At 48.6% G+C, this 23,343-nt stretch overlaps 1 protein-coding gene and 1 long non-coding RNA gene across 2 annotated transcripts in view; one reads left to right on the top strand and one right to left on the bottom strand.

The window, feature by feature from the left end:
* Nucleotides 1-23,343, bottom strand: part of FAT2 (FAT atypical cadherin 2) — a 54,827-nt gene that overhangs the window by 26,090 nt on the left and 5,394 nt on the right. The window contains exons 2-9 of the mRNA XM_027899636.1: nt 13,873-17,158; nt 13,087-13,401; nt 7,466-7,527; nt 6,296-6,607; nt 5,453-5,663; nt 2,885-3,024; nt 949-1,224; nt 303-513 (exon numbers count right to left, since the gene is read on the bottom strand). Coding sequence (XP_027755437.1) covers nt 303-513; nt 949-1,224; nt 2,885-3,024; nt 5,453-5,663; nt 6,296-6,607; nt 7,466-7,527; nt 13,087-13,401; nt 13,873-17,137 — 4,792 coding nt within the window. The 5' untranslated portion in view covers nt 17,138-17,158. The remainder of the gene's footprint in view (nt 1-302; nt 514-948; nt 1,225-2,884; nt 3,025-5,452; nt 5,664-6,295; nt 6,608-7,465; nt 7,528-13,086; nt 13,402-13,872; nt 17,159-23,343) is intronic.
* Nucleotides 499-23,343, top strand: part of LOC114065598 — a 55,213-nt gene continuing 32,368 nt past the window's right edge. The window contains exons 1-2 of the long non-coding RNA XR_003573007.1: nt 499-609; nt 2,171-2,269. This is a non-coding gene — a long non-coding RNA (uncharacterized LOC114065598). The remainder of the gene's footprint in view (nt 610-2,170; nt 2,270-23,343) is intronic.

Here is a 23,343-nt window from a genome sequence, read left to right as displayed (position 1 = left end):
CCATGGACAAAAGGAGCAGATTTTAGGTTGTCCTAACTCATCCAGTCACTTTTTTTTTTTTTTTAGGCCAGTGACTCAACATTAGGCTGTCTTCTTAAAAAAGGATGCTAATATTCCATAACATGGAAACTACCTGCCCACTCTAGATTTTCTCTGAATAGAAAGAAAATCAAATTTTGAAACTGTGCAGCCATTTACTGGTCTTTGCAACAGCTACAGAAAGCTGGTCAAGTGGCCACCAGTTGGAGCATGGAAATACAGGCGTGATCAAAGCCTAAACTGTCCTGTTGCAGGGCTCTCACCTGCCTGAAGGGAGTAGTGGATTTCAGCATTAGCTCCTTGGTCCTGATCAAGGGCTCTGACTTGTATAACCTCTGTGCCCACCACTGCTGAGTCCAGCACTTCTGCTTCATAGTGGATGCTGCTGAACTGCGGAGGGTGGAGGTTGCAGCTCTCCACACGGACGATGACTCGAACGAAGTTCCGCTTGATGGGGACCTCCTGGTCTCGCACCTGAACGACAGAGGAAGAGCAGGCACAGTCACACTCGGGGAGAAGGCAGCCTTGCCTGCACCAGCTTCCAAGCAACTCATCAGGACTCCTACACGGGTGGGTGTTTTGCAGTGGTCCTAACCCCTTGGGTGGGAATGAGCCTCTAAGTTTCAGCACCAAAGCTCAGCCCTGAACTTGAAAACAAACATTAACAACAATTCACAGTGTTTTCTCTTATAAGAATCCAGTGGCCTTCCAGTGAAATTGGCAGGTGGTTAGAGAAGAGGAGGGTGTTACCTAGATTTAGCCATATAGTAAAGGTTAACACCCTGCTTTCCTCTTCCTTATTGTTCTGGACAAATCCTCCCTCAAAGACTAGAACCGGTTTTAATTTCTCCAGTGACCCATATTTCCCAGCCAAGCTGGTGGACTCAGCAGGGCTTGGTCAGGACTCACCATCACTGTGAGGGTGTGCTGAGGCATGGGCTGGGAGCTGAAGCCTTCTGCTGTTGTGAGGACTCCGCTGCTTGGATCCAGCTGGAAAAGCCTTGTGCTTTTGGGGTCCACGCTGCCATGGATGGTGTAGATGAGCCCCTTTCCTTTGTCCTTGTCTGTTGCACTGACTCGAAGGATTTCTCTCCCCGGGGGGGTATCTTCAGGAATCCCCTCCTCATAATGGCTTTCCAGGAACTGGGGACGGTGCTGGTTGATGTCAATCACGTGGATAAACGCCTGTGTGGGAAACAGCACAGTGAGAGCAGCAAAAACACAGCAGCAGCCATGTAAAATCTAAGCTACCAATCCCTCTTGGGTGTAGCCATTCTCTGAGTCCTGTAACCGTCACAGCTTTCCAGCTCTTGGGGCTTTGCCATCCATGGTGACTGGGAACCCTTTTGTCCTTCTCCTCCAAAGAACTCCTGCTGTGCCTTCCCTTCGTGTTTTCCAGTTTGCTTCCCCTCATTGCTTTTTATATCTCCAATCTGGCAAGCCACTCAGACTGAACGTGCCTGCACTTGGCACATGGGGAAACTGTCACAGCTTGCCATGAGGAGCAGCAGTGGCTCAGCCACGGTGCCAGCTCTGCTGGCCGGTGCCTCCACAGCAACCCCCATTAACTGCACACCAGAAAGATGACAGAAGGGGGATGTTTGGTAAAAGGAGGGAGGGCTGGCCTACCTCATGCATGTGGAGAAGCAAAATTTGTGTTCTACGTTTTTTAGCCAAGTCTTCCCCTGTGCAGTCAGCAGCACCCCCCTGTGAATGGCTGCCTGAATCCTGCTGGCAAAGGCACAGGATTTTCTGTTTAGCCTCCTACCCTGACGTCCCTGACCCCCCCTACTGATGTGCTCCCTGCATCTTAGGAAGTCCCAACCAAGTGTAATAATTTGCTTCCTGTAGCAAACCCGAGCATGCCACTGGGGTTTTGCACGAGCAGGTTTCTTGACATCTGCTAGCGGCCTTGAGTGCCAAAATAAACGTAGGGATGAGATGCAAGGTGGCAGGGAATGCACACCAGGCAAGGTGGGGCTCTGTTTGTTTATTTGGAGCAATACCTGAAGATAGTTGAGATAAGTGGCCATCCGTTAGCATTTCACAGGAATGACAGTGTTCCTCACTCATCATCCCCTGCAGTGAATTTCCCATGATAAGCCTCACTGACAGGTGATTCACATTCTAGGTCTTCCTGTGCAGTGAGGGCTGGAATTTTGGCTGCTGCTTATGTGTGGAGAGAACGGTTGGTGGAAGATGAAGGCCTGAACATCCCTCCTTGGGGCAGGTAAAAATGGGCAAATCTCATTACTTTAACTGGGGCTCAGGGACATGGCTGAGAGCAAAGTGCCTCCTTTCATCAGCACTTCCTTTCTCAAAGGACACAGCATCTCTTCAGCTGCCCCACTCACTCCCTGGGCCTGACCTCACCTCTTGCAAATGCATCTGTGCTGCCTTTACTTTGGCTCACAAGTCCCAGGAACACCCCTTGACATGGGACCATGGACCCAAGCCTGATCTAACTGCGTACACATTTCCCTTATGTCTTAACATGTTGTCCCAGACATGTTACTAGTTCAGACTGAGCAGCTGAGAGCAAGCTGAGGTCTGAGTGTGTGAATTGCCACTCCAGCCTGGCTGGTGGTGTAAACGTGTCCTCGTGTGCTGGCTGTGGTCAGCAGGAAAGACCCAGGCTATCCTAGACCAGCTGTGTTTCCAAGAACATAAAAACAATCTTAGGTTGGTATTAGGAAAGACTTGGGTCACTGTGCAATGTAAAACCACAGTGTAAGGAGATTCTTGTGCCTTGCACCTGATCCAGAGCTCGTCAGACTCAGAAGAAAGATTCCCTTTGGCATGTACTCCCTCTCAGTGGGGTGTCAACCAAAGAGAAAAACATTACCTGAGTTTTGATTGTACTGGACCCATCAGTGACTTCTACTGTCAGGTTATAGCTTGACTTCTTCCTTGCATCAAGGGGTCTTGCAATGACCATGCTGCCTGTACTCTTTTCAATGTCAAAATCCATGTCATCATCACCACCTAGGATAAGGGAGAAATGAAAAAAGGAAAGAGGAGGGCAGTTAGAAGTCAGCTTTCTGTCTGGAGCAAGCTCCAGGTGCTGGCGGCCTCTGCAGGGGAAGGGATTCCAGGAGCTGCTGGAGACCTAAAGGACGAGGATGTGACCCTACACGAATCACACAAGGAGCTCATGCCCAGCCACAAATAAGTGAATACCATGCAACATGCCTTGAAGGGGGCTGTGCAGGGACTCGCTCTCGCTGGACCTTTTTGGCCATGGCTGGATTGAGGACACTGCTATAGGGGAGGTTTCTCCCAAATCCAGAAACTTAATACAACATGCGATAGATGGACATAGGAGATAGTGAGGACAAGGAGAAGCTGGACAAAGAGGTTGTCACAGATGGTGACAAAGGAGTAGAAACGTAAGGTGAGTGGAATCAGAAAAAATGAGAAGAGGAAAGGATGCACTTATGCATACGATGTCCTGGTTAGGTTGGCAACAGGCAAATTTGAGCATTAATTCATTTGCATAAGGTCTCCAGCTACGCAGCATCACTGGTTTAGCATGGACCAGGGACCTGCTGGGCAGAACAGTGCTCTTGCTGGCTTCCAATTCATGGTCACACTGTGGGCACGTCAGTGATGGTCTTCATTGCTGTGGCTGGGAGCCTGTGAGCTCCCTGAAGAAGCCCAGTATTGGAACAGTTGGAGAGGCAGACGGTGCTTCCAGGGTGAGCAGAGCCTGGTGCCTCCAACCCAGATGGCTGTGCAGTGCTGGGAACTGCAGGCCTGAGCAGCTCAGCAGCAGAAGGCTGTCCCTCACCCTACTGCTGTTCAGCCCTGGCATGGCAGCTCCTTTCTCATGCCTCACTTGCTGGCAGCCTGTTGGGCTTCCATTGCATGTGAAGCATTGCTACTCTGTTCTGAGATACAGAGAGGTTCAAAGCTTTCTGCCATTTATCCCAGGTCTTCTCCCTTCCTGGCTAGTGGATGCTCTGGATTCTGCTTTACTCTCTTAGTAGCTGGCAAAATCTTCACTGGCTGTTAAATTATGTATCTTCCCTTGCTGGAGGAATGCAGTGGTCACTAGCCATCTGGACCACTGCTTTCCTGCTGGGAAGGAGACAGGAAGAAGCAGAGATAGAGGAAGAGAGACCCACAGATGCCTTTCCATGAGAAAAGAGAGAAGAGCTCACTGTGCACAGTGCCAGATGGAAAGAAGCAGCCAAGGAAAGGAAAGAGATGAAGAAAAGTTGTTGCATTGCCAGAGTTTTGCAGACCATCAATCCCAGTGATTAAGTCTTTGAGGACTGGGAGAGATTTTGAATGAGGTGTTGAGGGCTCTTGTTGCTCTGCATCACCCGTTTGGTTGCCAGGTACTGCGATGCTTTCCTTTCCTAGCAGGGAAAATGAAATACTGTCCTTTCCCACCAGTACAGAAACCAAGAGAGCCTTGAGCAGCACTTGGTGCACTGGGAACTGACAAAAATGAGGTCAAGCCATGCTCCAGCACTCAGCTGGGAGACGATGGGAGAACATTCCGAGGAATACACTGTTAATTCTGCAAACCCAAGCAGACACTAATAATGACAGATAAACTTTTCACTGATGTTGTCTGATCCCTGTAGCATTGTATCTCGTTGCTTAATTGTATCTATACACCATTATCCCTGCCCTAACACAGTAACGGGAAAAACTATTTCAGTCACCCAACTAAGGCTTTGTCTGACGAGGGCAGGCCCTGCAGGCAGTGCCAGGGAAAGGCTGTGAAAGGCAGATTGGGGCACCACTTCAAAACACCAAATTACATGAGTGAAATTGGCCCTCATTGGTAGGACCAGTTCTGCTCACACACCGCCTGCTGAGTCCCCTGGGGTGACAGCCCACGTCCCCTCTGCCATTGTGTGTCTTAGAGGAGGCCCTGGAGCTTCATGTTTCATATCTAAGTCATCCCTGACTTAGGTGAGGTGGAAGGGAGAGACCCACCAGTTGGGGCAGACCAGGTCTTTGGGGAATTCTTCCCTCTCTGCTACTTGCTCAAAACTCAGCATGGAGGGAAAGACTGGGGTTGTCTGGAACACCCAGCCAGACACTGGATCCTCACAGGTAGCTTTAGCAAAATCAACAGTGTCACTCAATTCCCAGGAGGAGCTGGGACTGGCAGGCTCCTCACGCGACATCAGAGAACACCTCAAACACTGGCAAGTTCCAGAACGCCACTAAAGAAGTGTGTTAAGTAATTGCACTTGGCACCGGAGCCCTTGGACGGGCAGCTTTGTCTATGGCTGTTTAAGCATTCTGGTGCCTGTGAGAAAGCTCTCCCTGTAGCTCACCTACACCTAAAGCAAACAACGTCATTAACTCGGGCATGCGAGCGCTGAAAGCCGAGGGAGCCGGGGCAAACGCTCCCAGACACCGCTGCCCCGCTGCAGTTCCCGCGTCTCACCCGTGATATTAAACCACACTTGGCTGGGGCCCATCTCAACGCTGATCACTCCCACCATATGGTTTACGGGATCTGTTTCCATCACGGCGAAGTTGAAATGGGGTTCATCAAAAGCCAGCAGCTCCGAGGAGGGGCCGGGCCGGGCGACCCAGCTGATGTGAAGCCGCACGTGGGAGGAGAGCGGTGGGCTGCCGCCGTCCGTCGCCTTGACCTGCCGGGAAACGCACATGCAGTCAGGGAGAAGGTTGGTGTAGTCCATGGGAGCCCCACGGGAAACTTCTTCTCCCACTCACCAGGAGTTTCAGGTCCGAGTGTTCCCAAAATCCCACAAAACAATTCCTGAGCCAGTGGTCTGTGCTCTGGCTGCTTCCAAGGTAGAGCCGTGCAACCCAAATTCCCCTTGACCGTCAAGTAAATCTGCCAAGCTCTATCCACAGCAGAGACTTGGATGACAAGCCTTGCTGCAAGGACCTGAAGACTGTGGGAGAGCTTTTAATCTTTAAGCCCCATGGCCTGATCAGACTGTCAAAGACATGATGAAACCCAAAGACTGTTCAGGTTTGGGTCCACATCCATACGGGATCATCTCTGAGAGTTGGACTCTAGTTGGACAGTTAATTTTAAATTTATTGACCATTTTTTATAGCTTCCTACCTTCTGCATTTCCCATCATTCCCTCTCAGTTTCTCTCCCTGTAACCCATTTGCCTCATTCAAGCTGTCTTCCCACTGCTGCATTTTCTCTCTCTCTTTTGCTTTTCTGTATTTTCTGTTTCTGCACCCTTTTCCCTCTTTCCCTCTCCACCCACCTCTTCCCACCATCTCCGTTTCCCTCCCCTCTCACCGTGAGTATGTTGTATTCAGAGGCAGGGAAAGCTTTCCTGGAGAAGACTGTGCCGGTGGTGGGGTTGATGGTGAATACCCCCTCCTCCTCCTCCTCGATGGTGTAGGTGATCTGGCTGTTCTGGCCCTGGTCCTGGTCCGAAGCAATCAGCCTGTAGACCGGCAGTGGTGTCTCTGAGGCCTCTCTCTCAGGGAGCTGCACCATGAAGAGCTTGTGGGGGAAACTGGGAGGATTGTCATTGGCATCCAGGACTTGTATCACAACTCTGCTGGTGGACTTCAGGGCTGGCTCTCCATTGTCAGAAACAGCCACCTGTCAGCAAGCAAAGGGAGTAGGTGACAGAGCTCCCTGATGTGACCTAGAATGTGAGCCAGCCTTCATCCTGACGGGCAACAACTCAGCTAGGGGGTTTGTGTGGGTCTGCATTGGTACCCCAACATTTTCAGAGGTTCTGCTCCTCTCTGCAGGGTAAAACTCGGTGGCTGCAGCTGGCACTGTGCAAGGCTTGTCCATGCACAAGGAGATAAGTTTGCAGGGCTCCTGCCTGCAGCTGCTCTGGGCAGTGGGTCAGGTTTGTCATTAGGGATCACTAGGCTGAAAATGTTTGTATCGCCATGCCTTGGCAAGTTATCACTCTTCCTCACTCTGCTGTGCCTGTGCACGCTCCCAGCATGTTGTATTGCAGAGAGAAATGCATTATCCTCCATCAGAGAAACGTATTATCCCTCTATCACCCTGACAGACTGAAACACCTCCAGATTCTGCTAGTGGGAACACACATAGCCTGGAGCAGCTGAGGATGGAGGCCAGTGACCAAAGCTACACAGCAATTCTGATACAATGAGATAAATGAGGGTGGATTTCTCTGGCTTGCTCTTTCCCCCGTAACTTACTATTCATCCTGCTAGAGGACAGTTCCAGTCCTCTTCCTGCATTCCCACAGCTTCCAGAACAGGACTTTTGCTTCAGTCTTCAGCAAGAAAATAACAAACCCCGCAGTACTGCTGCAGCTGTCTCTTAGGGCAACACACACCGTTTAATTAAGTTTCCCAGCAGTTGGGAGCTGATGGGATGAGATTCTTTCTCTGTGCTCCAACTTGCAAGGAAAGCTCTTTGAGGACTTAATACACTTGTAGGTAAATAAAGCTAATTACAATCATCATTACCCACCTCTAGGATATGTTCAGCCTTGTATTCTCGATCCAGCTGCCGTGAAGTTGTAGAAATCAGACCTGCCAAGAAAGAAACCCTTTGAGCTCCAAGACTCAGCATGCAAGAAAAGCCAGGGCTGATCAGATCCCCGAGTGCCCAAAATCAGCCTGCCCACCTGTCCTTTGTGATCAGGAGGAGAAAGATGAATACTCCCAGAGGTAAAGCTGTCCCCTGCCTTGGTGCAGGTGTTGCTCCTGCTCTCTGATCACAGAGACCAGGGAGAAGGGGGAACACCTACCAGATGCCTGCATCAGTTGAGGGTTGGCAAGGCATTAGGTGAGAAAGGCGGCAGGACCACGAAAACAAAACTTTTCTTATGCCTCTAAGTAAGAAACATTCTGCATGTGCTGGCACAAGTCTGGCCTCTTAACAAGTCTGGACTCCTGTTTTCCCTGTGCTGAACCTTGCTCTTTGTAATTTACAGTGTTTTGACAAAAGTTTGTCTTCTGCCTTGGGAAATACCCGCTACTGCACTGCTAGAACAAATGCATTCAGGCTAAATAGAAGGTACACAGTCGATAATAATGTTGGTGTATGGTTTAAGCCTTGCTGAGAGACAGGATGAATCCCCTAACAATTGCAAGATTTGAGGGATTTCTGAAAAATACACAGTAGTTTAACCACAGGGAATAGGATAGATGCAGGAGGGAGGAACTGTGGCTATAATAAATTTCAAATGGCTGCAGGAAACACCAGGCAGTGGAAGGAGGGAGTAAGGAGCAGCTGCTTGGAAGAAGACTACTGTTCACTGTTTCCACTTGTTCTCTGGGATTATTCACATTTGGCACCAGCCACTGCGCTAAACATTTACTTGATGCCTTTACAATCATAAATCAACACTCCTTAATGGATTATGACAAGATGGTTCAAAAAACTCTCTTTGCTTGTATGTCAGAGGGATTTTTTCTTCTCCTAATCATCCTTTCAACACCTTGGCAGGTGAAGAGGACTCAGAAGTGGTCTAAGAGCCCACTGGCTGAGAAGCTTTTCAACCTCTCCCAGGTTTTTGGGAGGCTGTAGGGCTCCATTAGCAGCAGAACTCATGGAAATGAAGGTCTGAAAAAGGAATTGCAGTAGGAGTTCACTGGGATCTCTGATGCTCCCGTCTTCACTGCCAATAGGTTGGCTGGGGTGGGGGAGCAAAGCCTAAAGCTCCAGCTACCTCACGGGATGCTTCATAATTTTGGCCTAACAAGCCCACAGAACACACAGATATTGACAGTGGAGCCATCTGACACCTGTGTGCACACAGGGAACATTTCTAGTCTATCAGATTGCAAAATCCAATTGCAACAGATTAACACCTTGTTTGCACTGGCTTACTGCATGCCAGCTGATGGAGGGGAATTTAGCCGCTCTGAAGTGACTATTTGGATTTGCCTGGCCACACCCTGGAATTCTTTCATGACATAATGAAAAAAACCTGAAAGAAAACAGGATCGCAGCTGAGCTTTCTAGAGCTGGAGAAGGAGGACTGTAGTGAAAGCAGATGAACTGGAATTTAATGACTCTCCTGACTGGCTGTACCACTGAAGATGCTCAGATCTCTTGGGGAGTAGGAGCTGACTCTGTTCTCTATCACATACCTACCTGTACTGTATCCCAGCTGGGAGCCTCACCAGATGGAATTTTTTGGTTTAGCTTCACATCTGCTGAACCACAAGGTGGCTTCTCCTCCTGACCCCAGGCAAACTCCCTCTGTCCCTTACCCTGCCCATCCACGATTCCCACTTTTCCCCTCTGGAGTCAGTTACGACTGTGCCTTGAGAACACAAAGCCCTTGTGAGTTAATCACTCTAATTCCTGTTTGGAGTCATGGTGCTGTGCAATGCCCAGATGCACAAACTGCCAGCAGTGTTCCCATGGCCACTGAGACAGAGGTTGGATGTGGTCCTTGAGAGAAGCCTGCCGGAATTAACACTTGCTTTCATTTGTTGCTACCTGGTTATACACCCTGGGAGGCCAGAGGGCTAAAATGGAAGTGGAAGCTGTTATTAAAGGGGAAGAGCCATCAGCTTTTGTGGCCTGGGGAAACAGTTCCTTGGTTCTTTCTGCTGTCCCCTACAAGGACGAGGGAAGTGCACATTCAGATTTAATGAGTGTTTTGCATGAGCACATGCCTGAGTTATCAGCACCCTGCCCTGCTGGAAAACCCCAGCCAGCCTGTCCCATGGGACTTGTGATGGAGTGGGTGTCCCTTACTTGTGTTCTTGCACGAGGCCCTGAAGGTTTCTGCTGAGTCCTACAGAGACTGAACAAAACTGTCAAAGGTCTTAATTGCACTTGGCCAATTAGCCAAGCTCTGCATCCACATAAAGGACCAGAAACAGTCCCTTCTGTTGCCTGCATATAGTCAGGCACAAACTCTGCTCCAGCAGCCTGTTGTACACACAGCAATGGGAAAGGATTGGTTGCAATTCTCCCGCTTGCTGCCTGGAAAGGGGAGAGAGGAAAGCTGGTCGTGTTGGAACAGGAGCAGCAAAATTACCACCGCACTGTTGTCAGGGAACAAAAAAATAATAATAACTTCTGCTGGCAAAAGCAGGGCTGGGGTGGAGGTTGCTGGCCCCCTGCCCTTGCTGCAGGGGGGAAAATCTAAGATAGTTAAAATAGCCAGAATCAGGTTTGCAGGCACTGGGGCTTTCAAAAGAACCTGAGAAGAAAAGAGGTTGTTCTTCTGAAATCCTCTTTCTTGTCTCACCCTTGCTTCCATTTGACCTTCTTTTTAACTCCTCCTCCCACCTCCCCTCTTGATCTGACCTGCTGTGCACTACTCTATGCTCAGCTGGAGCCTGTGGTGCATTGATTTGGGGTGCAGCAGTGCAACCATCCCTCAGACCTAAAGGGCAGGATGTCCTTCCATGCAGAAAAATACAGGGAACCACAGGCATCCTGGGGAAGCCCATGGACACTGGCACAGCAGGAGAAACACGAGAAGAACAAGCACTAGATAAGAGCTGGAGACAAACAGTCCAAAGTAAAAGGATTCTCCAAACAGCCTTCCAGCAGCGCGAATGGCTTCAACCTGACTCCTCCTGCCACAGCCTCTCAGTTCTTCTCTGTCCTCTCTGGACTCAAATCCCCTTCACATCAGGGACTGCAAAACAAGCTGAAAATCTTTCCAGCAAAAGAATACCCCAAACCCTGCTATCTGACCATCTCTCTATCTATCTCTGTCTCCCACAAACACTGCTCCTCAACAGCTGCCAGGCTGGGCTGGAGAGATTCCATCGCCGATGGCAGAAAGCTTTCATCTCAGAGCACGGTTTTGTTCCCTCTTCTCCTTAGCCTTTCATTTATTTTCCCTCTTTTTCTCCACCCTCTTTAGGGAACTGAGAGCTGGAAGAGCTTAGAGCCCTTCTGTGGTAGTTTGGGGATGCTGGAGGAGCCAAGCCCTGCTGAGGGACAGTTATCACAGCCACTCCTGTCTCCCTGCAAGGCCTCAGGAGGAGAAGTCCAGGGGCCTTGTTGGTTATGCCTCCACTGGCCAATTCCTCCCTCCCTGTGTCGAGATACTGGAACAAACACAAAACAAGTGCTCCAGGTGCAGAATTAGTGTACTTGCAATGGTGTGGCACTGTGCCCTGAATAATCATCCAGGGCTATTCTGCAGGATTATTCTGGCTGTAGACATGCCTGTTGTAGCAGTACCTCAGGACCTTAAGACCAGCAGTTCATCTTCCAGTGCTGCACTACCAGACTGACACCAAAAATTATAGTTTTATTCTACTTAATGGAGCAAGTAGCCTGCCCTTGTCTGCAGAATGAAAATACCACTGGGTTTCCTACAAGCTGCCTACAGCCCTTAAGGTTAGACAAGCTGTGATATTCTTTCTGGCAGTAGCAGATTATTTCTCCTTAGATACTGTAAGCACAAGCATATGAACTGCTCAGTTTATGTGAATGTTCACAGGTAATTATTTATTCTTCTGGGTGACATGCAAGTAAAACAATGGGTAACTGAATCCTCATCAGGCTTGGAAGTCCTTACACAACCTCTAAGCTCAGGGTTTAAAGAGACCTCCAGCAACTGTCCAAGAGATAAGATCAGCCCATGGGTTTCTTACAGAACTCACAAACCAATCACTCTTCTCATGCAAATCACCTGAGTCTAGAGAGAGATGAAGAAGAGATGACTCATACCTGAGAGGGCTTTTTTTGTCTAAGATGGGAATTAAAGGGTTGGCTTAGAGGTGAGGTATTTCATTAGCAAACATTCGGATTTTGCCAGTGTCACTTGTTTTGCTGTTGAACATGACAGCCTTGGAGCGTGACTTTGCAGGGCTGCACTCACACAGTGGGGAAGGTTTGACTTGCAGCACAGAGAAGGCCGAATTTCCTGCAGGGTGCAGGAGTGCAAGCTGGAGCTCAGCTGATGAGGGGAGCCAGCCTGGTGTCCTAATGGCTGTTCCTGGCTCACACCCCACTGAAAAGGCAGTGGTTTTATAAAACAGGGCTTCTGAAGGCACCTCTGCACGGAACCCTGTGTTGTGCAAGCTGTCTTGGGGCTGTGCATGGCTGTTTGGATTATGTGAGAAAGTTGGATGCAGAACGATGCCCTGACCTGGCTAAAAAGCTTCTGACAGTGGGGATAGCAGTGGGGGTAGCAGTGCTCACAGTCAGCTGACAGCTCTCGGTGTATCTATAGGGTCCCATGTAAAGACACCTTATGAGTTTCTTTTAAAAAAAGGATCTCAGTGTTTCAGAATCACAATTTCTTTCTTCCACACCCCTCTTAGCCAGCTGTAGAGCACTGCCAGAGAGCCACCACACCACTAGTAACACACAACTGAGTGCCACTCTAGCCATTTTCAACACATCCAACTCCTTTCTCATCTGAGAGAAAGCTTCTATCCCGCTGCAGTAGGGTGAACTGCTTTTATCATCTGCAGGAGATCAAAGTCATGCAATTAATCCTCTCCCATACCCAGGCTCTGTGCTTTCCCTTCTCTCTTCTCCCAGGAGCTGATGGCGTGAAGGGCTCGGCACAGCTTTCCTTGCCAGACTGGCCCAGTGTCAGCTCTGCTGGGATAGTTTGAGGAAGCTGTTTACACAAAACATCAGCGGGTTTTTGATGGCTCTGAAAGATCTGGTAAATAATCCTGAGATGAAAGATATGGACTAGGAAGATGGCAGGAGAGGCTTACTGCACTTACTACATTAATAGTTCCGGAGAACGGGTGGAGCCTTTAAGTGCAGTGGGATTCATTTTTGTTAATCCTGCCTGGGTCTGTCTCAGGAACAGATAGTCACCTCCAGAAGGGTGTTTCCTGGCTCAGGCTGTGCAACAGGGCAGTTGTTTACAAGGGGGAAGATTAAAAGCAACTGCTTGGTTCTGTTTAGGGCTTTGAAAGTAGCACGTTTGTGTCATTCTAAGAGCCATCTGGATGCAAACAGCAGCCCTCAGGTGGAGAGTTTCAATCCTCAGACTCCCCACACAGTGTATTTGGAGACTGGGACTTTTGCTGCAGGAGGAAGGTGTGACAAAGGCGGCTGTGTGGGTTGTTTATATTGAATATGTAACATCCTCTGGGCACTTGGAAGCCTCAAAAACAAATGCTGAGTTGGGTCAGTCTTACCTGTAATGAGGTTAATGGTGAAAAGTCCTTGAGGATTTCCAGATAGGATGTGAAAAGTCAGCTTTCCCTCTGAGCTAGAGTCTGGATCGAAGGCATCGAGCTGAAGGACAGATGTGTTTGGTGGGGAATTCTCCATCACAGAGGCATAGAAGACAGGTCTGGACATCTGAGGTGGGTTGTCATTGGTATCAGTGACTTCAATATAAATTTCAGTCACGGAAGAGAGAGGAATTGTCCCCAGGTCAAGAGCAAGCACTGTCAGCCAGTAATGAGATGTTCCTTCTCGGTCAAGGGATCCTATGGTCCGTATGGTGCCTAGGAGAATGACAAGAGAGTGCCTGTGAGGGATTTAAGGAACCCAGACCACTTAGTCCCTAATGCCAGAACAGTCTGTGCCTCTAGTCTGCTTCCTGGTCTTTGCTGCAAATACAAACTCTGGTACCAAACCTGTATGACTGTGAGACTGTGTGGAAAGCGAGGGCTTGCTTGTGCTGAGGACTAATTTTTGTTACACAAGCGAAAGGAAAGAGTTTGGAATTTCGGAGGAGGACAGACGTTGATTTTCCATTATTTTAAGGAGACAAACCCCGCCTGCTCCTACACAGATACAGGGATACACTTAGTATATCCCTGCACAAGCAAGAAAGGCTTGAATGAATGGAACTGTGCAAATAGAGAGAATGTAGAAATGTCCTATCAGGTCAAAAAGTCAGGCCAAACACAGCATATAGTTTAATCCTTTAAACTACAGTATTAAAAAACACGATTCAATTAAGACATCATTACCTGTGTCCTTTTCGATGCTGAAGACGGGCAGGCCAGTGCCCTCTCGGAGGAAATACTGAACCTCTCCATCTTTCCCCTTGTCGATATCCTTGGCTGTGACCATCATCACCGACGTGCCCTTAGGGCTGTTCTCCTGCACCCAGCCTTTGAACACAAAGGAGGCAAAGCGTGGTGGGTGCAAGTTCTCGTTGACATCAATGATGTTCACTTCCAGGTGGCAGAGGGAAGAGCGGGAGAAGGGCTTCCCGCCGTCACTGACCTGCACGGTTAGATTGTAAGAGTCCTTCTTCTCATAGTCCAGCTCCTTCTCCAACCGGAGTGCCCCGGTCAGCTTATCCACATGAAACATCATGTCCTCGTCATTGATGAGGCTGTACCTCAGCTCACCCCCAGAACCAGCGTCTGGGTCAAAAGCCTCCAGAAAGAGGAGGACGGTTCCCACGGGCAGGTCCTCCGGGACCATCACGCTGTTGAGGGCTGGGAGGCACTGTGGGGTGTTGTCGTTTACATCCTCCAGAGTCACAACCAGGTCTGTAATGGAGAACAGCTGGTAGCCTGTTTTGGGCTGGTCCCTTGCTTCTATTTTCAGCACATAGTAGGGCCACAGTTCTCTATCCAGAGCACCTGTAACCATCACTTCTCCAGTGACACTGTTAATGGCAAACTTGTCAGTGGGGGTCAGGAGAGAATATTTTACTCTCCCATTGTCATCTGTATCAGCGTCTTCTGCTTTCAGTTGAGCTATTGTTGTCCCTGTTGCTACATGTTCTGGTATTGCCACCCAGTAGGCACCCTGTGGGAATTTAGGAGTGTTATCATTGGTATCCAACACATTCACAGCCAAGAGTTTCCAAGATGATTTTTGTGGCGTGCCGAGGTCGTACACAGTAATGTTAAGAATGTAGAAGCTGGTTCGCTCATGATCTAGAGGAGAAAGGACTTGAAGGAGACCCAGTTCCAAGTCAATGGTAAAGCAACTGTCATCATTTCCATCTGAGATCACATAGACCAGTTTTCCATTAAAACCAGTGTCAGGATCAATAGCTGAAAGGTCGGCAATAGTTGAGTTGACGGGAACAGTCTCTATGATATCAATAGATCGTGGAAAGCCGTCATCAAACTTAGGAGCATTATGGTTTATAAGGTGCAAGTTCAGAGAGGTTTCATCATCCTGCCCATGGCCTTGAGACTGAGACTCGATGGAGTGTATGATGGTTTCTGTCAGTTGTTTCAAGACCCCCGTTTCCTCACACTGCATTTTGACGGGGAGACCTTGGCCAACCACAGTGATGTTTACAGATGTTGGCAAAGCGTAGTTCTCTCCATCTGTTGCAGTTATTTTCAAAGAGTAGAAAAGTGGCTGTTCAGAAGGAAGATCTCGCAGAGATATTCTAAGGGATATTACTCCAGAGACTGGATTCAGTTCAAAATGCTGTAACTCGTTGCCAGACTTGATTTCGTATTTGATATGCTGCAGCTCGTCACTGTCGATTGCAGAGACTGTGGCCACAGGGCTCCCAACAGGAAAGTCCCGTGGGATGGTGCCACTGCAGCTTGCCTTCTCAAACACAGGAGCATTGTCATTGACATTGCTCAGCATGAGGGAGACATACACTTCTGTCTCATGGCGGAAGGGTGAGCCCCAGTCTGATGCCCACACCCGCAGGTGATACCACCTCTGCATCAACTCGTAGTCCATTGACTTGGTGGTGGAAATGATGCCCAAATAGGGGTCAATGACAAAGGGAACTGATTTCTGGTTGGCTATGCTGTAGGTGACAAAGCCATTGTCTCCTTCATCTTCATCTGTAGCCCTCACTGTTAAGACACTGGTACCAGGAGGAACATTTTCATCAAAGGCCCCACGGTACGAAGACTGAGTAAAACTTGGAGCGTGATTATTGCAGTCAGTGATGTCAATGATAACAGTTGTGGAGGTGTGACTGTTAATGGTTATAACTTCAAGTTCAAAATGAGACTGCTCATGGAAGTCCATTGCTCTGACTGTGGTTATCAGTCCAGTGTGAGGATTGATTTTAAAGCTTGTGCTGTCAGAAGTGGGTCTCAGAATATATTTAAGGTTTGGGAAGACTGGTGTGACCTTCACCATAACAACTTGGCTTCCAGCTGGGGAAAATTCACTGAGCTGGACCCGGTACACTTCTTTCTCAAACCTGGCAGAAACATACTTGGAGGGAGGTATGTGGACAACTCTAACAGGAGAGAACAGTGGTGGCTTGCCCTTGTCCTTGGCTTGCAGACTGAGGTTGAAACCAAACGGGTAAAGTAGCCAGTTGATCTCTTTGTTTGACACAATGATGAACTCAGTGCTCCCAGCGTAGGACTTGATGGCTTTGAAATGTCTTCCCGGATCCCCATCCACAAGGTCAACTGAATCAATCCCTGCTTCTGAGTCACCACTTTCTACAGACAGAGTTGCATAGATAAAGTCTTCATCTGAGTCAGGCGATGTCACCTTCACCGAGGAGATAGAGGGCGGTTTCCTGGCAGATGGCTCCACCTGGATCGTGAGACTAGCCAAGTTCCCAAAGCCATTCCCCTCCATGATCTTTCTCATTCTGTCCACAGCCAAAACCTGCAGGTGATGCCTGCCTCGATGGGTGCTGTTCAGCCTACCTGTGATCATAACTGCCCCTGTGGTGGGGTGGACGGTGAAGAGGTTGGACTTGGTGTTCAGGGAGTAGTAGAACTCAGCATTCTGGCCAGCATCAGCATCAGTGGCACTGAGTCTGCTGACCACTGTTTTTAGAGGAGTGTCTTCTCTGATGGAGACTTTGTAGGAGGGGGGTGAAAAGAGAGGTTTCAAGTCATTTCTGTCCAGAATGTGGATCAAGACTTTGGCCCAGGCTTCATAGGCAAAGGTGCTCTCTGTGGCCTTGATTATTAGCATATAACTGTCCTTGACCTCGCGGTTTAAAAGTGCTGTGTTGCTGCTCCTGGTTCTTATTCTCAAGAAGCAGAAATCCCCGATCACGTGCTCCTCTGTTTTAAACAGACCAGAGTTGTCTCCAGAGGCTATTCTGTACCTGATGTCCCACTCAGGGACTGTCTTGTAAATACCCATTTTGACAAAGCTCTCCACGTAGGTCTTGGGGGCTGAGTTCTCATAGATGGTGGCATTGTAGAAGAAGTGGGTGAAATGCAGAGGGGAAGTGCTGCCCTTCTCACAGCTCACCCTACGGACCACACAGTGCATCAGGAAAACAGCAAAACTCAGGAAATGCCTCCTGATAGTGACTTCCATGGTGTGGTGCCTCCTTGAGTCCTGCAGGTGTCAAAGGAAGAACATTGGTTATTTCCACTAAGACCAGCGTGTTAGAGAAAAAGCCTCTATGGGCTCAGCCTCACCTCCCTGCTCTCTCTAACCCAGCCTTTGGTGATGTGATTGTTATCTCAGCTCTTCTCCCCTCTGTCCCAGTGAGAGATCTGTCCTCCCACATCCCCATGCTGGCTCAGATCTGTCCACTTTCTCTGCTTCAGTTTCTGTCCTTCTAGAGGGCAAGATGTAAAAAGTCACGCAAGATTCTCTGATCAGGCTGACTTCCTGTTCTGTGAACAATCTCGCCCTCCCTTCATTCTGCCTTCTCCCTACTCAAAGAGCATATTTAAACTCTCTACCCCTAGTCCAAACTTGATCTTGTTTTGTTACTCCCTCCTCCCTTCTCCATCTTGACTTCTCTCTCCACACAAGCTCTTGCGAAGTCTTTTCAAGAGTCAATATACAAACTGATTTTCTCTCCCTGTGCTACAGAATCTGTTGTCCTTCCCCAGCAGCGATGCCTTGCTCTGCTGTACAAATCCCTTCTGAATGGGCAGCTCCGCAGTGTGGGGCCTTTCCAACAGTTTTAGCTGAGGTTCCAATCATGTCTCAGTTACCACAAAGCTCTTCTAATTCACGGGTCTGACCCTGTTGCCTCCTCTGTGTTGACTGAAAGCGCAGGTTTCCGGCAAGACACTTTGACCATGTCACCCTCAGCCACTGAGTAATCTCCCTGATTTCCTCCCTTCTCCTGGCAAAGCCCCAGGGTCAGGATTCCTGCGGAGGATCTGCCATCCATGACCACCCGCCATCAACTTCCTTCTCTAACGACTCCTGAGCATTTGTGGCTCCATGATTTATCTCTGTGAACGAGGTGTATCAAAGAGGGAAGCGGGGAGCACATGTGTGATTAACAGGGATGTAACTTTATTAGTGAGCTTTGCGGAGCTTGTTAAAGGATCAGGGCCTGTTCTTTTCAAAAGCTAAGTGCGTGCTGCTGTGTGTGCACTTAGGGGTTGAAACCAGGGATAAGCTAAATATAGGTGCATATATTTCCCCTAGATATCCCTAGGAGATCTTTATCTAGAACTGTTTCTTCCTGTTTTAAATTTAAATTATATATCAAGTACCTGCCAGTCATTTGGCACATTCCTAACTTAAACAGGGAAGACTTGTTTTTCCAGACACTTTTTCAAGACTCATCTCTTTAAGAGCCAGAACTAGTTCAATTTATAAGTCAAGTTGAATGCTAGGAACAAATTGTCAGAGTCCAACTAACAATGTGTGTCATATTCTCTTACTGAGATATCTAATTACTGATAAATACCAAGCTGTAAGTGTCATACTTCCTTCAAATCCTTTTCTCCTTGGCACAATGATGCCAAGAAATCTCCCTGCTGGGGTCACTTCTATTTGAAACAAATGGTCTGAAGCTGAAATGAAACTACTAGGATTTGTAGAGAAATCAATACAATTCAGTTTTGACAAAATTCACTCTTTTTTTCTTTTCTTTTTTTTTTTTATGACATGATTTCACTTCTAGGATATTCAGCACAGTACCAAATACACCTCAAATGAAAGAAAATCTTGGAGAGCAGGGATAGGTGACCCAGAAAGGCGTGTGGTTCCTTCTGAGAAGCTGAAAACCATGTTCTTAAAAGCTCTGCTTGCTGCTTGTTACTTAACAGCGCTTCAGAGTTCTGCAGCGTGTAGGGACTTGCCTAGAGCTGCTCCCTTCCAACATTTTCAACTGCTGAACTTGGGAAGGAGAAGCAGGAATGCTGGGTGTGCGCGTGTCTGCAAGGACTGTGGAGCAGGATAAGTCACAGACAATTCAGCGTGGAACAAGAAGAGCAGAATAAAACAGCAACAAAAACCAGTGATATTCCATGAACAACAGACTTAATGAAGCTGATTGCTTTGTATCTGGGCTAATTGACTTTTTAATTGAATTGCACTGAAACGGCAATGTGAACTCATCTCTTATAAGACATCAGAGAACCCACAAAGGAGAGACGTTATGAACTCCATAACCACAAGAAAAGCTGGAGCTAGAGCACATGTCTTCTTGGGCACCAGCAATTCAATATGGGAGGATAACCTTGAGCAAGGAGTGGGTTTTCTGGTGTTTAACAAGATGCTAACCTTCTTCTGAATCTCCCTTGGAATGTACTTAAACTCACTCTCCCCTGTATATTTCCTAAGATCTAAGAAGGGCTGCACTTACATTGCTGTTTTTCCCTCTGTGTGGGGGTATTAGGATTTTACTCCTCTGTCCAGATAATTATTTTGCAAAACCTGTTGTGACCTCATATTTCTGAGAGCTTTGCTCTCAATTACAAGCTGGGCTGAAAGCAATCAATGGCTTCAGCAGTTATTATGAGGAATGGAGAGTGACTACGCAGCTGGGGCATGAGGCAGAAGCCTCATTTCCTCTGGAAATGATCTGAAACTTTGCAAGGCACAGTCAAAACTTAGGGAGAATTGTCTAGGAGGCATCACCATCAGCTTTTGAAGTCTAAGAGTTTCTCTTTGTGTCAGGACCATGTTCAAAGCCTGCACAATAGCACAGAGAGTCTGTCATGTCCCCTGACAGACCTGCATGTGCTCTGGATGTCATATTTCACCCCCTTTCATACTCCACGTGCATCTGCTTGGACAATTTCTATACCAACAAATATTGCTGGGAAATCCTACTACTGTTTGAGCAGTGCCACACAAGCCCATGTTTGTTGCCTCTTATTTTATCCTCTTGGAGAAGCTCAACAGAAAAGCAGGGGACAGTGCTGAGAACAGAGGGGAAATCTGGTTAACTGCTGCTGTGGCTCAGCTCCAGGGAAAGCTCCGTTGGGACTGACCCTGGAAGGGGACAGTAACAGACTAGCAGAAACGAGGTGGGTTTCTATGGCTTTTGCTCTGGGGGTGGGAAAGCTGCATATAGCATCAAAACAGCAAAAAAATCAATTTAAAACCCCAGATGTAGGTGGCTACCAAGGTGGGGCAGCGCTGCAAAGCTCAAGGGTCCTTGCAGTGGAGTTCAAGGATCTCCATGTTGAAACTGGGTGAAATCACCTGCCTGCAACAGATTTTTTGGATATACTTAAGAGAACCATTTCTCTTGTTTTTCTGAGCTGTGCTACCCTCATCCTTGTGCTGACAATAATTAGTGAACGATCCATGGCGCCCATGGCAAGGGACATAGCCACTTCAGGGCTGCCAGATCAGCAGCAGGCCTATAACACTTGAATGCCCTCACCTGCCTCTGGTTTCTCATCTCATGGCATCAGTTATTTCTAGTCCTGAGAGCTCTCCACTTCTCTCTTTCATGGCTCCCCTGGGCACAGATGCCCTCCTGGAGCTGGTTGCACAGGGGCAGGCAGATGTGTTGGAGAAAGATCGTCGGTGGGATGGAGTGTGGAAGGTAAGGCACACTCCTGACTGAGGGAAATACCAGGGCATCATTATGTGGTGATTCAACCTCCTTTCCTAATCACCAGGCGAGGATCAGAGAGCCTGGAGGGGCTTCGCCCTCAGCTCTGTAGATGCAAACTCCCCACAAAGCGAGTAAACAGTCGGTGTATCTCTAATCAGAGCTTAAGCGCGCGTCTAAATTTAACATCCAAATTGTGATCCTCTGTCAAAGACATGCCCAAATCTGTTGGTTTGAAACCAAGGAACAAACACAGTGCTGAGATCCAAAGTGTGTGCGTGGGGAGGCTGTGGAGAGGGGTGATTTGGGGGGACTGGTGCAGGACAAAACTATTCTGGCCAGCTGGGGTGAGCGGCTGGGGCATGGTGGGGGGTGCGGGGGGTCCTCTGGGGGGGTCCTTCAGGGGTCTCCTGCAATGTGTGGGCTGCTGTGTTTGTTGGCCATATTGCAGAAAAGTGCTGCAGCCTGCCAGGAAGCAGGTGTGGCCCCAGCCCCACCTTTTGATTCCCTTCAAGAGGAGCATTTTAAAAACAATAAAAACCCAAAACACAAAACAAAGCGAGTACCGAGAGCAGCATTCCCCTCCTGAGCTGTGGTGGGCGCTTGGCCCAAAGTTTTGAGATCAGAAGATTAAAGAAAAATCATTATTTTCATTGGAAAATAAGGACAACTGTTCCCTTATTACTCTTTAACCAGCATGTATTCCAAGTTCTCTTTCTTCCTCTGTTGCTTTCTTCCCCCACCTCCCTCCATTTTCTCTCCCTTTTTTTCTTCACTACAAGAAACAGTCTCTTTCCCAGGACAGGGACTGATCAAAACCATCCCCAAACACATCAACTTCTCTATCAGAGGCTACAAGACCCTGGAGCTCAGGGAAAGGAGATGAGATTGGTTGTTCAAGCAATCTGTGATGGGGCAGTTTAACAGTGGGTCTGAATTTCAATGGTCATTGGGGAATAGAGACAGAAAGGAAAGGAAGTAAATCCTACAAGATGATGGGTGCAAGGCTTTGGGAAAGCGAGTAAGAAATGAGATACTATCTTCTCCTGGTCTGGGTAGCAGATGAGCAGAAGGGGTTCAGCTACAGTTGGGGCAATATCCTTACAGCTCCCTACCAAATTGGATCAACCAGAAAGCCACCCCTGGATTTTCAGTGTTGGAAGGTCACCGAGTTTAATGCACACTTTGTTGAGCCACGTCTGTGAGATGTTTTACTTCCCAGCACTGACATAACACAAGTACACCCTGTATGGGGGCTGGGCTACTGGGTTAATGTTTGCCTTCTCCTCTGCCACAGCGATGCTGGTGGGAATTGGATCCTTTTCCATTTGGTGAGTTCCCTGATGGCTGCTCACAGTCAGCCCCACGGAGTTTGAACTCCCTGTGGAGATGGGAATTTTCTAAGCTGTCTTCTTAGACTTTGAAGAAGCAAACAAACAAAACCATCCCTTCCTTGGAGATCCCGCTCCTGCATTCTGTTGTGCAGTCTCTGCTTGGCTTTGCAGTGAAGCAGAAGAAATACATCCTGGAGGTACTACACAAAGCCAGAAAACTAATGAAAGAGCCCCTGAAGTTACAGTGTTTCCTTCCTCGGTGTATCTCGGGGTTTTCCAGCGCCTGTGGATGGTTTTCTTAGGGCTGATGTTTGCAGAACTGCTTGCACCAGCCTGTTTGGGGGCTCTGTTAGTGTGGGTGCAGCTTTTTGCTGGACTTGCAGATTCCAACCAGGCGCAGTTGGGCTGTTCCTTCCCCATCTCGACTTTCCAATCTCTGAATGGCTTGGACAGACTCTTGGAAATTGTTTCCAGGTTGCTGGACAGCCTGGAGCAAGGCGACTGATCATGTAGAACCTGGTGCGTGTGGCTTTTACAACCCAGGTCTGCCCTTGCTTGGAGTGTCCTGTGAAATGTTGCTCCTGCCACACACAGAGAGGGGCTGTGGGCAGTGCCAGACCCTGCACCATAATCATTTCACGGTTCAGCTCCACTCCTGGGGTAACGTGGCTGCGTGCTGATGGGGTGGGCTGTACCAAGGGCTTCCCAGTTGCAGAGCCATGGAAAAACGTGGGATTAATGAGTCTCACGTTGGTATGTGGAGCATTTACTCTTCCTCGGACTGCTCAGCACATCAGGGGGTCACACACACAGAGCAGGTACAATCCTAAAGCACCACAGAGATGCTCCTTCCATCCTCTGCCAGTTGGGACAGGCAGGTGCTTTAACCCTGGGGAGTTTGGACTGGCAGCCCCCAAGGGGTGTTGGAGGAACAGAGAAATTCTCTTGAAGGAGTTTGTGGGAAGCCTGCCAGGATCACCATTCAGGGCTGACATTCAGTGGGAGCATGGTGAGATGCTGTCCCTCGAGTGGTGCAAGACATGGATCGGTTGAGCAGGACAGGAGAGAGCCAGATGGCCTTCCACATGGGAAGGGTGGTTGGGAAGGTTTCAGTTACTCTGATGTCCAACTCCACCTTCTCCCATACAGCTGGATGCTTCTGCCACCCTTGTTACTGTGCCAGATTTCACATCCTGGATGCTCAGATGCATTCTGGTTCTGAAGGCCCTTTACTCCATGACACCTTAATGGGGCCTCCTCCACACAGCCACTCGCTCACTTCCCCTCAGACATCTCACCCATTACCCCATCCCCGGGGCTTTGGCTGTGCCCTGCTGCTCTACCTGCTCCCTTGTTTGACCCTTCACCCGAGCAAACAGGTGCTATGTGTCTTTGCCTCCAAGCCATCCTCTGTCCATGAGTCAAGG

Source organism: Empidonax traillii, unplaced genomic scaffold (genome assembly GCF_003031625.1).
Source record: "Empidonax traillii isolate 1590-97213 ecotype Southwest subspecies unplaced genomic scaffold, ASM303162v1 scaffold680:size346369, whole genome shotgun sequence".
In the NCBI taxonomy this organism is placed as follows: Eukaryota; Metazoa; Chordata; class Aves; order Passeriformes; family Tyrannidae; genus Empidonax; species Empidonax traillii.
This window is presented reverse-complemented; position numbering and strand designations above follow the sequence as displayed.